The following is a 16682-nucleotide window of genomic DNA, read 5'->3' as shown; positions in this document are numbered from 1 at the left end:
CCAGATGAGACAGACCCTATTTGTGAGTATATTATTACTAAGTATTACAAAAGTAATACAAATATATTCAATAATGATGTTTTGTTAAATATCACCCAACTGCTACTACACAACGGAGTATATAAGTAGGCTACATATTGTATTAATTAATTAACAGGCTGATTGAAATGACTTTATGGCACACTGTTTAATTCTCGTATACTTTATAGCCACAACATGTAATAGTTCTTTAGTAGGCCTACAGCTCAAAACGTTACAAAACACCTTAAAAGGGGACAATAGTAAATGCACACGTTTGTAGACATAATTGTTGCAATAATCATTAATAGGTTAAATGCAGCCCCAAATTGGGTAAAAGTCCAAAAATAGATAGACTAAAATCATGATAAACAAAGATGTGGATAAAACATTTGACTGTCAACGCCAGAACACACAGGCACGGTTACAGATTAGGCTGTCCAATAATTACAGTTTACATTTAAAATCAACCTTCAAATAAAAAAAAGAAATGAAGTAATTACAGCACAAACTCATCCCTGAATCCTCCGCAATAATCTCCTTTACATCTCCTTAATCTGTAAAAAAACCCGATTTATTTCCCGATATTTTCAGTCAGGCGTTGCCCCAGACAACAACAAGCTGTCAAACGGCAGGGTCCTCGCGGGTCCTTCTTCTCCTGAGCCGCTCCACCAGTCCCTCTAACGGTTACCAACCGCCGGAGAAAACACCGTAAATTAACCCGAAATCCTCCTCTAACCGACCGGGAAACGGGAGATATGATGGGCGGGAGGTCCAGTGCTCTGGCTGCCGGGGTTTGCGGCGCTTTGCTCGTCGGTTACTGCATCTATTTCGACAAAAAGAGACGGAGTGACCCCAACTTCAAGAACAGGCTGAGACAGCGTGAGTGTTGACCTCTTCTCAATCACAACTGCTTTATTCAGAATCAGAATACCTGTATTAGTCTCACACAGGGGGACATTTACACTGTTTTCCTGCTCTTCCTCACCGTCATCGGGCTTACGAGGTCGGGTCCGGTCCAGTGTGTTCCGACTAATATCACAGCAGGATTTAGAAAAGCTTTTATATTCAGTAAACTCAACTAACTGTAATGGTGTCTTTAAAGGTGTCACTAAAACGTATTAGAAAGCTGCAGCTTATTCAGATAGAGACCTCACTAAACTAAGAAAGTGGATTATATCACTCCAGCTCTGAGGTCTTTAAACTGGCTTCCTCTGTCAAATAATTGATTTCAAAATACTGCTGCTGGTTTATAAAGCATTGAATGATTTAGGGCACAAAATAAATTTCTGCTAAATTATGAACCATCCAGAACCCTCAGGTCTTCAGGTCTGCTTTCTGTCCCCAGAGCTAAACTAACTAAACATGAAGAAGCAGTGTTCAGGTATTAGATGGAGGATGTCCATAATGTCTATAACACCTCTTGTTATGAAATACCAAACTATGTGCATATCTTTTGTGCATTCTTTAGGTAACTTTAAGCTGTCTTTGGCTCTTTTCTGCTGTAACAATGTAAATATCCCCTCTGTGGGACTAATAAAGCTATTCTGATTCTGATGTGGCCCAGTGGGATAATGATCTTCGGATCAGGGAAGAGCTAGTTCGAGTCCCGCTGCAGTCCGCATGTCTTAAGAGGTTTCTCAATACTCAAATTTCCCCTCCTCGACTCCTATCCTCGATACTTATTCCCGCCCACAGGAGATGCGAGCGGAGGACTGAGGAAGGGAACCGAGGAGAGAGGAGGGAAAGCAGCAGGCGGTTAGAGAAATGAGAACTCCTCTCCTCTGAGCGGTCATTTTAAAGAGACGTCCATTAATGATGACAGGAGGCACAGCAGCCCTCTGTCTGATGGACAGATGTGTTCATGACCACTTATATATTTACTTTAATTCATTCACAGTGCGGTATAATGAGACAATAACAGGCTACAGATGCGGACATATACACACATATATTTATATAAATATATAAAATTTCAGAATCAAACAAGTATGAGAGCACTCATAACGTAACACAATCGGAGACTGGATATATCCCCCCCTCTCTCTCTGGTCGCTGAAATGGGGAATTGAAATTACGGGCCAAAAGTTGTATTTACAAGTATTTAAAGTAAGCATAGGATACCAAACCAACTGAGACCCGTCTGTCTACACATTGTACAACACACACACCTACACACTGTACCACACACACACCTACACGCTGTACCACACACACACACGCCTACACACTGTACCACACACACACCTACACACTGTACCAAACACACCTACACACTGTACCACACACACACCTACACACTGTACCAAACACACCTACACACTGTACCACACACACACCTACACACTGTACCAAACACACCTACTCACTGTACCACGCACACACCTACACACTACCACACACACCTACAGCTCCTAAAGCATAATCAGGCTGCAGCCGTTGTGTATTTTATTATGTGAAGCACTAAATGGTCTTAGAAAGATATCAACTCTTTGTTTGTAGATATCTACTAAACTGAAGCAAATACAGAGAGTAGGCCTGTTATACTGAGTGATATATATTATACACACTGCTCTGCTTTCTGCACGGACCTCACAGCTGTTTTCACTGTAAACATCGCGTCGCGATGAAAGCAGTTACTAAAATAATATCCAGGGGATGCATGCAGAGCTGTCATTGGCTGAGATAAGTCCGGCCGTGCGTCACGCCTCCACCGTTCCCGGAAATGCATCCGTGGAGGACCCATCAGTGTCTCCTCGGTTAGAGCTCCTCCAGAGAGCCTCCTCGACGCTCGATCCTCGGTCCTCGAAGTGCATTTAGAGAAATTAGATGTCCTTCAAAATGGCGTGCTGAAATTCATTTCCGGGTCACTACCGGAGGACCAAGGAGTCGAGGAGGGGAAATTTGAGTATTGAGAAACCTCTTTAGTGTCCCTGGGCAAGACACTTCACCCCAAACTACTCCTGCTCATATATGTAAGTCCCTTTGGATAAAAGCGTCTAACAAGTGACATTTAATGTAATGTAATAATTATGCTCCAAATATCTGGAACAAACTCCCAGAAACATGCAGGCCCGTTGCAACTCTTACTACTTCTAAATCCAGGCTGAAGATGATGTTGACTTCTTCTTAGAATCATACTCAGAATTCCTTTATTCGTCCCATACCACTGAGGGGAAATGTACATTGTTACAGCAAAGTATAGATAGAGACGATAACAAAGAACACACTATTATGTATAAAGGCATGTACAAAAACAACATACATTTTGTATAATGGCCAGACAGTTTGTATGCCTATCAAAATCCCAAATGTAAACATTGAATACAATTTATATTTTAAGTAGTTACTTTAAAAGTGGGGTAGGTAAGTTTGAGAAACCGACTCGAGATACACTTTTTGTTATATTCCATGGAATGCTCTAAACATCCCGATAGCAATGAATATCTGAAGTGCTTTGACAAAAAATCCATAAAAAAATGTCCTCTGTGGAAGCCGTAGTACTGTAAAAAGCACGACCAATCATTTTAGCCGGCCCGGCTAAAATAACTGGATGGCCTACCTGCCTGTCAGCCTTCCATCTGTGCACAAACTAATCTCGTGCCCTCATTGGTCATGTGCGCGTTCGTGTGTGTTGGAGGAGGGGCTCTGTAAGGAAGTGGCAAATTTTTTACGGCTGTGTATTTTCAAATTCTAGCACACTCGAGCTGGTTTCTCCAAAATTAACTACTACCCCACCTTTAATATGTAGAAAATAAAACAAACTATACAGTTTTCCATTAAATATGTACATTTGTTCCCTTGAATGAAAAATAAATCAACATGAAATTAGATGAGCGATTAGTTAACTATGACAGGCAGTGGCGGTTCTAGACCAATTTAACTAGGGGGGCGACGCTGGGGCCAGTTATTTTCTGAGAGGGGCACAATAAATGCAGGTCGAAAAAGATAAAGACAGTATTAAGTAATTGCGCATAAGAAAACAATGCAATACAGTTATTGGTATTTGTTTCAGATACTTATAGTTACAGTTTTTACGCTCTAATGGGTCCGACTAGAATGACAAATCGCGTTAGTTCCGCCTATTCCGTCAGCCAGGAAAGGTTTTTTTTTTTTTTTCAGCCGGGCCACAGGGGTTTCCAAAGTCAGTGTTAGGGGGGCACTGGCACCCTCTTCCCCCCCACTAGAACCGCCCTTGATGACAGGCAAGATGATCAGAGGTGCAGAGTTTTTGCTGTGAAAAAAACCAGGACTGAAGTATGGGTAGAGGTCCTCAGTGAAGGAGAAGCCAGTAAAGGAGTAGATCAGAGCTGCAGCATCTACGTCATAAAAGGAGACCAGACCCTTCTCATAATCCACAAACACCCCCACCTTCTGAGGCTCAGACTTCAGAGAGAGAGGAACTGGTGGATTATCATGAGCTTCGTACTCATTTCCATTTCTCCATATAGACCAGTTACCCCCCAGAGGGCACAGTCGGTTTTGTCCCTTCCTGTTGATCGACTCTCTGACCACTCCTAAAATCCAGTTAGCCTTCCCTTTAACTTGAACCTCGTAGTAAAATTGTCCTGAAGAGAAACTCTGCTTTGCTAGGACGCAAACACAATCAGAAAATCTTTCTGGATTGTCTGGGAGATCCTGCTTTGCCTTATCAGGACGTGCGTGTTTTTCATCAGGAAAAAGGATGATTTCAGGATTTGCTGTGTCGGGATCAAAGGTCACCTCCACTGCGTACCTCTGGACCCTCTTCAGCTCCGCCTCCTGCTGCTTCTTCATTACTAAACTTATTGAGTCTTTCAACTCAGCCACAGCTCTCCTCACACTGCCCTCATATGATGGATGAAAGCTGACATTTGTCCAGTTCTTGGAGGGTGGTCTGTGTTGGATTTTTAGGGACTGGACACCTTGGATAAAATGAAGGTGATCATCACAGTGTGAAAGACGCTCTATCTCAGCGCTTCTCTTTTTCAGCTTAGAGATTTCTTGCTCTAGGTCTTTGATGAAAGTCTTGGCCTGTCCTTCTGTTGTTTTCTGCTTCATTCTAACCGTGTCGATAACTTTGTTCAGTTGTCTCTCAGTAGACTCTATCAGAGCAGTTAAGACCTGAACACCTTCTGTTATCTCTCTGTCTGCATCTTTTTCACTCAACTCAACTGATTCTTTGAACTCCTTGATCTTCTTTCTTCTTGTCTGGATCATCTGCTGGGATTCAGCATTTGCCTTCACCATCGCTGCCTTCTTTTCATCATATTCTTGTTTGAGAGGAACCACATCATGCATCTTGTGGTCTGAAACATGGCAGAGCATACAGACACATGTCTGGTCGGTCTTACAGAACAGCTCCAGAGGTTTATCGTGCTTCAGACACATCCTGTCTTCCAGGTTCTCCACAGGGTCGATCAGCTGATGTCTTTTCAGGCTTGAAGCTGTCAGATGAGGCTCCAGGTGAGTCTCACAGTAGGAGGTCCGACACACCAGACAGGACTTCAGGGCCTTCAGTTTGGTTTCAGTGCAGACGTCACAGGGAACTTCTCCTGGTTTGAAGACTTGTTGCTCTGAGCTGCTGTTTGCTTCCTGTTCAGCTTCCTGTTCAGCTTCCTCTGTGAACTGAGCAACCGTTTTAGAAAGTAACGTGTTGACTCTCAAACCAGGTCTTATGGTAAACGCCTCCATACACATGGGACACTGGCACTTGTTACCTATATCCCAGTGTTCAGTAATACAGTCTTTGCAGAAGTTGTGTCCACATGGTATAGTGACTGGAACAGTGAACACATTCAGACAGAGGGAGCAGAGAAACTGATCTTCAGATAGCAGACAGCTAGCCATATCTGCACATTGAAAACAAAAGTAGACATAGATGTGTTATATACAGACATTTTGCTAATGTAATGCACACGTAGGAATTTTTTTACCACTTAAAATAAAATGTAAAAAAACAGAAAACTATATTTAAAGAGGATTGGTGACACTTTCCAGATACCTGAATAGATGAATAAGTTTAGTATTGAATCAGGGCATCCCCCAACATCAGGGTATAATTCTTTGGGTCTAACTAACACTGGTAGAGTTAATAAAAAAAGAAACTAGAAATGAACCGGCTGCTCAATTGTTAGCTGTTACTTTGAACATTGCAATTTGAATGCCCTCCATGTTAACTCTTAAGTGTGTTATGTAAGTTAGTGTGCATTGTGATTCAAATTAGGGCTGCACAATATATTGTGTGGTGTCGATAATCGCGATATGCACCTGCGCGATAGTCATGGAGGCAGGACATGCAATTTTTTCATTTATTTAAATGCAAATTAACTCAAACACGTCATGTTACAATTATTTTACTGCTTGCTACAAAAGGAAAACTCGCGCTGCTCTCATGTCAGGGGTACTTGAGTGAGTGACATGCAGGCTCTGCATGCACAGCAAACCACCAATCACAATCAAATCTCCAAAGCAAACGGACGGTGATTAAAGGTAAAAACACTGAATAAAGTCGTTTCATGTGTTTCTCCAAGGCAGTTCGGCGCGGCTAACCGAGCTAGCTCAGATTGTTGCTCTGATAACTTAAGATCCAGACGTCCGTGACTAAAATCCTTGATCCGGTTAAATATAGTTAGAAAAATACCAATTGTATAGCATTAAAGTTAAAAAAAGGATGGTTTGCAGAAAACAAAAACGTTTTTTCCAATATCGTGCAGCCCTAATTCAAATCAAACGATAGTATATGTAGTGCTGCAGTTACGGCACTACATATACTATGCCAACTAGCCGAGATTAAAATACAAAAATGTAAGCCTGATTCTGTTCCTCCTAAATTTTGAATGTTGTAAGGACAAAAATGAATTACCAATGGTACATAACCAAGCTAAAGACAAACATATGTGGTCTAAATATTTGTAGGCTAAACAGGCCGAAACTCACTCATTCAGCCCAACATCTTCCAGCTTCAACAGTCTTCAAATGCCAACTGCTGCCATAGAGAAGACCCCACCCAGCAGAGTTCCCGTTAGAATATTTTTTTGCCGGTCAACATGTCCGTTAAAGTTTAAATCTTCCGGGCAAAATTTGAAAAGTGCCGGTCAAAGGACTTCTTTGTTATTTATTGAGCTTTAAAACAAATTGATATGATTCGATATTAAACAAACTAATTATAGTAGATTAACTACATTATTCAAAAGTGAACAGTAATTTACAATAACACAGGAATAATAAACGGAGCGCTCTCTCCCTCTCCTGACAGCCCGTCAGTATCATGCAGCTCGCGGATCAGTAATGAGCGACCCAACAGTAAAACTAAACACATCTATAACTAGTTACGGTAGTTTGAGAGGTAATTAAAATAGCTACGTGTGATATTCTAACCTGAAGTGTGTGTGTTGCTCCGCTCACCGCTGCATGTGATCATGCAGATCTGCGTGTCGACTCGTCAGCAGCAGCTGATCTCTCTCTCCCGTCAGATTAGACTTTACTCGCGTTTATGTCCATATCGATCAGATCCAGCTAGTTCTAGCTAATGATAGGACTACCTGCTTATTAAAAGACACCTCAACAATAAGCGTCGCTATGCAACCGGGTGAGGCCACAAAGTATAGCGCAGCATTATGCATTTGTTTACATGCCCACCGGAACCCCGAGGCATTACCAACAGATCAACGCACAATCAACCCATACAGGACATCTCTTTCTCCACATTAAGTGTTAGACATTAGAATTGGCTATTCTTGTCTGTCACATACTCTTCCTGTCTGTCACATAAGTGGCGCAACTGAAGCGGTATTGCGCTAAAGGGAAATTATTTTGACCAAAGAGATTTAGATTTGCCGGCTAACGGGAACTCCGACGTCACCATGTTGTGTGCTTCGCGGATGCGCTCGGCTCCTTTCGACTGCTGCTCGGTCAGCTTCCGGATGAGGAGAATTCATTCGACCAACTTACAGTAGATAACATTACAAACATTTTTAACAGGGGCCATAATAATGTACATAATGTTTGTTTTGGCAGTTATAACTGCATGTAATGTTTTCTACTTTTTCCATCTGGGAAGGCATTTGCCTTCATCAGATGGAAAGTGTCTTGACCAACAACTTAAGTATTTATTATAGCTATGCAGGGCATGCAAGCGAGCAAACAAGAGCAAACAAACAAGTGAAATGAAGAATAAAATTGAAATTGTACAATATTATATTGTGGTGGTTCATCTTATAATTCAGTCTAGAGAATGCACCAGACAGCATCTACAGTAAGACGTGGAAAAATCTAAATGTTCTAGGGGGAGGCCCCCCAAACCCTTCGTGCCATTTCGTCCGCGCGCATTTTTCAGGGCAATCTCTACTGGGCTCAGGGCCATCTTTAAATTAGCTTAGTCATGCACTGGTGCAGCTTTCGTCTGAGTAGAGCTGTTTTGTGTTAATCCTGCTTGTTGGAAGTGTAACTATAATCAGATGTACTCACCAGTGTTTGACAGAGACTCTGCTGTGTTGTTGAGAAAGATCTGATGAACTCAGTTTGTATTTTCTTTAGACAGAAACAGAGACTAGTCTCGACTGCAGTGTGGCTGCCTCTCTAACTAACTTAACTTTCGTTTCCTGAGTGTGACGTGTAAGCCCTCCTCTTTCCACTGTAGCTCCTCCTCTCACTGCAGCTGGTGCTTCCCTCCCTCTGATCTGCATGGGTATTGATTATGGATCATTATGGCATTTTGTTGCCTGAATTAAAGCAATCATATTATCCTGTTCTCACTTTTTCCTCGTGAGATATTGGGTCTCGATTGATGAGGTTGTTGCCTAATGCTGAATCATAACAACATGTTAAATGTCCTCAGTGCACTGTATAAAAAGAGACAATACAGAATGATATCTCCCAGTGATTGAACCACTTAAATCAAGGTCACTTTAAATATTAAAGGAGCAGTTAAAGCCATGAACAAATAAAAATCTTGCTGTTTTACAGGTGGCTGTTAAATCCATTTCTTGGTGAACCATCTGTGGTTTTTAATTTTGACTTTTTTGTGTCTCTGTTGCAGGAAGGAGAAAGCAGCAGGTAGCCACAGAGAGGGCGGGCATGGCAAAGGTGAGCACAAACAGTCCTTATCGTGTTTTTACGCTTCCTCTTATCTCCTGTCAATCATGTACTGTGTGCTTCATAGTAAGAGAAAAATGTATACATATATAAATATATATACAAATATTTCTTAGTTTCTCAAATATATAAAACATTTTACCTGAGGAAATCTCTGTGCAAACATCTCTGTATATTATTTACCATATTGTTGTTGTTGTTATTGTTGTTTTTCTCTTTCTCTTTGAAAACCATAAATTCAAGAATTTCATTAAAATACAATCCATAATTCAGATTATGTGACAGCATTCATTATTATTATTAGTATTAGTAGTAGTGTTATAAGTATTAGTATGATACAAGTGATTCTTTAATACACATATTATTATTATTATTATTATTATTATTATTATTATTATTATTATTATTATAATAATAATATTTTAGTAGAATTGGTAAGCACTATTTTTAGGTCTTATTTTAAAAGCTTGACTTCCTGTATTAGTATTTTATTGTATATGATATTATGATTTATCTAGTCTATATTGTGTTGAATTGTTGAAGGAGCCTTGGGTCTATAGTCCAGCAGCAAGTCCTCAAAAAAGGCTTTAGTTTTCGAGATACCCCTACCCGAGGTAGAACAAATGACAACAATGTTTTTTCTTATCTTTAGGGTCTCCCATTAATGAAATTGTTTGTTGTCAAATTTTATTTTGTGGGAAAAAATGTTTTTTGGGTTGTTCTTTAGAACTGCCCCAATCCCTGAAAAAGAGCAAAATTAGACCAGGCCGAATATGGGAAAGGTGACTAAAAAGCCCATAACTTAAGAATGACAACTCTTATCCTCTTTAGATTTGCTGAGGTATGAACCAGGTGGCTGTCCTACATCACCAAATAGTCAGACAATTATTTAACAAAAAAAATACTGAATTATAGTCCTGTAAACTTAGCTTTAGTTTAGACGGAAATTGTACTTTTTGGTGATAGGAACAAAGTACTCCATCACTTTTCTCTCATTTATCAGAAAAACTGAAATCCCTAAAAAATATACCATTACTGAATTGTCTAGGGTGCTATTGAACACTAACCAGTAGTTGTATGGAAATATCATTTTGGACTCTCTGCCAGCTTGGAAGAGTCTTTGCCAGTCGCAAGAGGATTGGCGCCTCTGCTATATGGAAAAAAGTAAATTGGACTGATGTGCACTAACTTGGATGAACTGAGGTTCATCATTGCATCAACAACAGATGCAGCCTCGGAAAATCTGCCGCCAACAGAGGATGCATTTCAACAACATGTAAAGAGCAATGTTTCAGACAGTGATATGGTGTCACAGCCCGAACCCAAACCCTTGTTATGGAGTCCTATTGGCAGGGGGTGGATTGTCAGAGATGGGGTCATTCAACCAGTGCTATTTACAAAACCCCCAGCACCTACTGAAGTGAGAGACATTACTCACTTGTATTCCAAAGATGCAAAGTGTGGAGAGAGTGGAAAGTGCCTCTCTGTTGGCCTTCCCTGTACGGGGTTCTGCACCTGCTGTGCAGAATGTCAAAATGTGTCCCCTAATGTTTCTGAGGAACCTGACATTTAACAATATATTCTAGTATCTATATACTTGACCTCTCACAGAATTATTTGATGATTTATATACTGTACTTTGAATTAAGGTTCCACTTTCAATAAAACCTGTACAATTTACACCTATGTTTTAGAGGCTTGCAATTTAGAACTAATACACTTTATTTTATTGGGTTACTCTTATTCTGACTATTTGGTGATGTAGTTCAGCCACCGGGTATTTACCTCTCCAAATATAATGACCATCAGAGTGAGCATTCTTAACTTATAAGCTATCGTGCCACTTATCCCCCATTCGGAATTTGACTGTATCAGAGAAGAGGTAGGTCTATGTCTAAGAAAATCTCATTTGCAATAGAACTGTACCAGATATTTCCATACAACTACTGGTTAGTGTTCAATAGCACCCTAGACAATTCAGTAATGGTATATTTTTTAGGGATTTCAGTTTTTCTGATAAATGAGAGAAAAGTGATGGAGTCCTATGTTCCGATCACCAAAAAGTACAATTTCCGTCTAAACTAAAGCTAAGTTGACCGGACTATAATTCAGTATTTCTTTAATTAAATAATTGTCTGACTATTTGGTGATGTAGGACAGCCACCTGATTCATACCTCAGCAAATCTAAAGAGGATAAGAGTTGTCATTCTTAAGTTATGGGCTTTTTTGGCACCTTTCCCACATTCGGCCTGGTCTAATTTGGCTCTTTTTCAGGGATTGGGGCAGTTCTAAAGAACAACCCAAAAAACATTTTTTCCCCCAAAATAAAATTTGACAACAATCAATTTCCTTAATGGGAGACCCTAAAGATAAGAAAAATCATTGTTGTCATTTGTTCTACCTCGGGTAGGGGTATCTCAAAATCTGAGGGCCCTTCCTGCTAGACTACTAAGGCAGTGGTGTCAAACTCAAATACACAGTGGGCCAAGATTAAAAAATCTGTACTAGTCGAGAGCCGGACTGGTTCAATGTTTATTGCAGAACTTATTGAAATGAACTTATTGCACATATTAAACCTGGAACTAACAAAGCTTAAATTATTGCCTATAAAAACAACTTTAAACATTAAATAATCAGTTGCATTCATTTCTTATGGCTCTATCTGCAGCTTTTCCAGAGTCATTTCTTATGATTACATTTTTCCACAGGCCAACAACAGCTTCAAAAAACTATTTCCCTCAAAGAACAAACCAAACATGCCCTGTTGTCGTGAGAGAGAAAGTGCAGAAGGAAACATCCATTAAACTCAGTGTGCTGCTCTGTGATGCTAGCTCAGATACTTGGCATCTCATCTTGGGTGCAAGGTCATCAATGTTTGGGCTCAGGCTCTGAACTGAGGAGACCCTCAGGATAGAGTGAAGGTGTGCGTGCAATATACCGACGGGCCAGATCTAATAGTAATTAGAAATTAAATCCACCAAGGGCCTGATTTGGCCCCCGGGCCTTGAGTTTGACACATGTGCTCTAAGGTTTCCCTTGCCAAAGCTGTGCTGTATCGAGTGTGCATTTCACAATAAGCGTTTGCATCTTGAAAAGTACGAGTAGCTCACAGATCAGATCTGATTATTGATCACTCAGAAACAGTTTGACTTCCTGTTGCTGACGGCTGTTTGTCCCGCAGCTCCCCGACCTGAAGGACGCTGAGGCGGTACAGAAGTTCTTCCTGGAGGAGATCCAGCTGGGGGAGGAGCTGCTGGCTCAGGGTAACACACACACACACACACACACACACACACACGCACGCACGCACGCACGCACGCACGCACACACACACACACACACACACACACACACACACACACACACACACACACACACACACACACACACACACACACACACACACACACACACACACACACACACACACACACACACACACACACACACACACACACACACACACACACACACACACACACACACACACACACACACACACACACACACACACACACACACACACACACACACACACACACACACACACACATACACATACACATACACATACACATACACATACACATACACTAGCTAGCAGCTAGCGCTCCAACACATCGTACATGAAAGGCTAAGGGGCGGAACATCTCTAAGTGTTTGACCAATCACAACAGAGCCGGCCAGCTAACCAACCAGAGCAGACTGGGCTCTGGTTTCAGACAGAGGGTGAAAAGAGGTGCTGCAGCACAGGCAGTATGAGAATAATAAAGAGCTTTTTGAATATTAAAGCACAGAGACATGTCACAGGAGAGACACTAAGTACAGATATGAACCTGAAAATCAGCATGATAGGGCCCCTTTAAGAACAATATTGAGATACTTGTACTTGAGGTAGTTGTATTTTAGTATTTCTAGTTTTGTTTGACAACGCGTTTAAATAACAAAAACACATTGACTTACATCATATGATGCAGTACTGTACTACCAAGTAATGGCTCCATAATGACAAACTACAACTTTGGAAAACATTATGCTGATAATACTTCTTTACTTTTACTTAATTAACATTTTGAATGCATGACTATTTTTAGGCTGGCTTATTAAGTGAAGTGTCTGAGTACTTCCCTCACCTGTGTGTCCTCTCCACAGGAGACTATGAGAAAGGCGTGGACCACCTGACCAACGCCATCGCAGTGTGTGGGCAGCCCCAGCAGCTGCTGCAGGTGTTGCAGCAGACTCTGCCTCCACCCGTCTTCCAGATGCTGCTCACCAAACTGCCCAGCATCAGCCAGGTAGCACAACTCTTACAAAAACAAAATCCAACTGCTGCTGTTGCACCAGGTATCACACGTTGCTGCTGGGATAAGGTCCTTTGTCCAGGCAAGAATTTTAGCTGTGCAGTTTATTTTCTTAAGTTTCATCAATTAAAAGAAAGAGGAATAATGTTCTTACATCTTCTCTTGTCTTGGTCAAAGGAAACATATTCTATTTCTCCACATATCTACCATTAAACACCAAATCCCCCGTTTCCACCTTCAAACGAAAACATAAACAAATACCATAATTTTCGGACTATAAGCCGCGCCTTTTTCCCTATTTTTCAACGCTGCGGTTTATATAACGGTGCGGCTAATCTATGGATTTTTACAGCTAACGGCCAACACCTTTAACTCTATGGGCTCTATGGCCGGTCCGCGGACCCCCACCTTTAAGCGGCGGGTTCCAGCAGGAAAAGCTGGAGGCCGGAAAAGAGTGAGACAGGTAGCGCGCAAAAGTAAAAGTGGAACCGAGAGTGGTATGCCGCTGCTGCGGCTTATATTCAGGTGCGGCTTATAGTCCGAAAATTACGGTACTCTAAATCAGGGGTGCCCACACTTTTTCAGCTTGGGAGCTACTTTTAAAATGAACATGCCCAAGTACAAGTACTACAAGTACTACAGGGCCGCCCCTGCCCAATCTGTGTCGGGGGGGGGGGGGGGGGGGGGGGGGGGGGGTGAGGCACCCTCATAACTGCATGAACCCGTATGGCACAATACATCTCAGACTGGCTTACCTGTACGTCAATCAAGTGGCAAATGCCATAGTAAGGATGGATGATAGGCTAACTTTAAAAAAAAAAGAGAGAAAGATTTTTTTTTAATTAGTTTTTTTTCAATGCCATGCGATCTACCCACACTACCTTCGCGATCGACGTATTGGGCACCCATGCTCTAAATTAATTAATTAAAATGACACTAAATACAAATTAAATGTGATATTATATATGTTTAACTATTAAATACTACACAATTATAAATGGCTCCAACACTGTTTTTGGATCTCCATTAATCTTCCTGTTCTCAAAGCATTACAACATTTTTAAATTCAGACAGTTTTAAATAACACAAGGAAAAATAAAAAAATAAATATGGAGAACAGGAGAGAGAAACTCCCTATGGAGGAAACTTTGGGATTTTAGCCTTACAAGACCATTTACATGCACTAAAACCTATATAATACACTACAGGAGAGGAGAAACCCCAAAAAGCATGCTTCCACCACTAATTCAACTTAAAAAATCTGCATAAAATATCAAACAAAAAAACTTCCCTGACTCTCCATCTTCATCCTGATTGGTTACTTCCTCTCTGTTAACGCTTGTTGTTTCCTGTCCTTCAGCGTATCGTGAGTGCACAGAGTCTGAGCGAGGACGATATAGAATGAGAGGATCGAAAGGAAACAACCCTTCTTCCTCTTCATCCTCTTCCTCATGCGGACCCCTCCTCTCATGACGACCTGCCAACGCCTCGGCCTCCATCACTCCGGCCGATGTCCATCACTTCCGATCGACGTGTCCTCTAGGGAATTAGTTTTTTATTCCAGCTTTAACAATGACTGTAGCTTTTTTTTTTTTTTTTACTTAAATTACCCGTTTTGGGGTATGAAGAGTTTCCTTATCATAACTGCAAGAGAATTCAAAGCGCCCGTCTCCACTCCACCCTGGTTAACGATAAACTGGACTGGGTGGTGGTGTCGCTCACATCATATTTCAGGTTTACACTGATTACTGCAATGAGAATATCAGTGGTAGAAAGTTACAGAAATCTTCTCTCTGCTCCACAAAGTATTTATTGTTTTTGTTATCAGTCGTCTTTCTGTTCAGTCTCCACTTGGAAACACTTTTAAAAAAAGTAACAAAATGTTTTGTTCATTTTAAAGAGAGGACGACCCTCTTTAGGAAAATACAATAAAAAATGGTAACAAACAATGAAGTTGTTTTGTGAGTTTGTTTTATTTAGTTTATGTCAATGCGGGAAAGGGAAGCAACACAAAGCCAGCTGGACCAGATACAAACCACTGTGTTTTTAATGAACACAAAAAAGGTTCCCTTGAATGAAAAATAGATCAACACATGAAATGAGAGGATTGATTAGCTGACTATGACAGGCAAGATGATCAGAGGTGCACAGTTTTTGCTGTGAAAACAACCAGGGTTGAAGTATGGGTAGAGTTTCTCAGTGAAGGAGCAGCCAGTAAAGGAGCAGATAAGAGCTGCAGCATCTACGTCATAAAAGGAGACCAGACTAGTGATGGACTGTGCTGTACACAAACTCGCTCGGATCAGTCATAACCCCGCATGGTTTTTCATACCACTGCTACGCTGACGACACCCCGCTCAGAGACCCAGGTCGTCGCACGCATCTCTGCTTGTCTAGCTGACATCTCTCAGTGGATGTCTGCTCACCACCTCAAGCTCAACCTCGACAAGACTGAACTGCTTTTCCTTTCCGGGAAAAGATTGTCCCACTCTTGACCTAACAAGCAACATCGGCACCTCTATTGTTTCCCCGACTCAGACTGCAAGGAATCTGGGTATGACCCTAGATAACAAACTGTCCTTCACTGCAAACCTCGCTGCTGCAGATACACTCTTTACAACATCAGGAGGATACGTCCCCTCCTGACCCAGAAAGAGACGCAGGTTCTGGTCCAGGCTCTCGTCATCTCACGCCTAGACTACTGCAACTCCCTCCTGGCTGGTCTACCTGCATGTGCCATCCGACCTCTGCAGCTCATCCAGAATGCAGCGGCTCGTCTGGTCTTCAACCTTCCTAAATTCTCCCACACCACTCCGCTCCCCCGCTCCCTTCACTGGCTTCCAGTAATTGTTAGAATCCACTTCACCCGCACTGCGAGGGGGACCCAAGTTCCCATCAGCAAAAACACGTGGGTTTGCTATCCTGGCTCCAAAATGGTGGAATGAGCTCCCCATTGAAATCAGGACAGCAGAAAGCTTACACATCTTCCGGCGCAGACTGAAAACTCATCTCTTTCGACTCCACTTCGAGCGATAGAATTACTAACAAAGCACTTATATACTAATAAAGGGCTGGCTTATCTAAAGCCAGTTGAGTAGCACTTGAAATGTTTTAGCTCTATGAAACCTGATGTACTTATATGATTCTGTTTTATTCAAGTTTGTATCTTGTTGGTCGAATGTACTTATTGTAAGTTGCTTTGGATAAAAGCGTCAGCTAAATGCAATGTAAATGTAATGATGGCAGTGTGAGACTGAAGCTTCGATACGTGCTTCAAACCCCTGGAC

At 41.5% G+C, this 16682-nt stretch overlaps 2 protein-coding genes across 3 annotated transcripts; one reads left to right on the top strand and one right to left on the bottom strand.

Moving 5' to 3' along the window:
• The first annotated feature begins 654 nt into the window (after positions 1 to 654).
• On the top strand, positions 655 to 15344 carry LOC307030740 (mitochondrial import receptor subunit TOM20 homolog). Its single transcript, XM_079667370.1, has 5 exons — positions 655 to 900; positions 9038 to 9084; positions 12276 to 12357; positions 13247 to 13389; positions 14756 to 15344. Exons 1-5 carry the CDS (start codon positions 777 to 779, stop codon positions 14798 to 14800), a joined length of 441 nt encoding a protein of 146 aa, XP_079523496.1. The 5' UTR covers positions 655 to 776; the 3' UTR covers positions 14801 to 15344.
• On the bottom strand, positions 3154 to 9030 carry LOC307030729 (E3 ubiquitin-protein ligase TRIM21-like). 2 transcript variants are annotated; one of them, XM_079667348.1, is made up of 2 exons: positions 6937 to 9030; positions 3154 to 5849 (listed from the first exon to the last, which is right to left on the bottom strand). In XM_079667348.1, exons 1-2 carry the CDS (start codon positions 6938 to 6940, stop codon positions 4060 to 4062), a joined length of 1794 nt encoding a protein of 597 aa, XP_079523474.1. In that variant the 5' UTR covers positions 6941 to 9030; the 3' UTR covers positions 3154 to 4059. The 2 variants fall into 2 exon arrangements, with proteins under 2 accessions (XP_079523474.1, XP_079523475.1); XM_079667349.1 differs by having other exon boundaries at positions 8467 to 9030.
• Positions 15345 to 16682: the final 1338 nt, after the last annotated feature.

This window comes from Notothenia rossii (genome assembly GCF_949606895.1).
Source record: "Notothenia rossii genome assembly, chromosome: 1".
In the NCBI taxonomy this organism is placed as follows: domain Eukaryota; kingdom Metazoa; phylum Chordata; class Actinopteri; order Perciformes; family Nototheniidae; genus Notothenia; species Notothenia rossii.
This window is presented reverse-complemented; position numbering and strand designations above follow the sequence as displayed.

Excerpts from the sequence above, each read along its gene's own strand:
- LOC307030740 (XM_079667370.1), top strand. The coding sequence starts at position 777 with ATGATGGGCGGGAGGTCCAGTGCTCTGGCTGCCGGGGTTTGCGGCGCT. Across the intron at positions 901-9,037 it reads CAAGAACAGGCTGAGACAGC|GAAGGAGAAAGCAGCAGGTA; the intron begins GTGAGTGTTGAC and ends TCTCTGTTGCAG. Across the intron at positions 12,358-13,246 it reads GGAGGAGCTGCTGGCTCAGG|GAGACTATGAGAAAGGCGTG; the intron begins GTAACACACACA and ends TCCTCTCCACAG.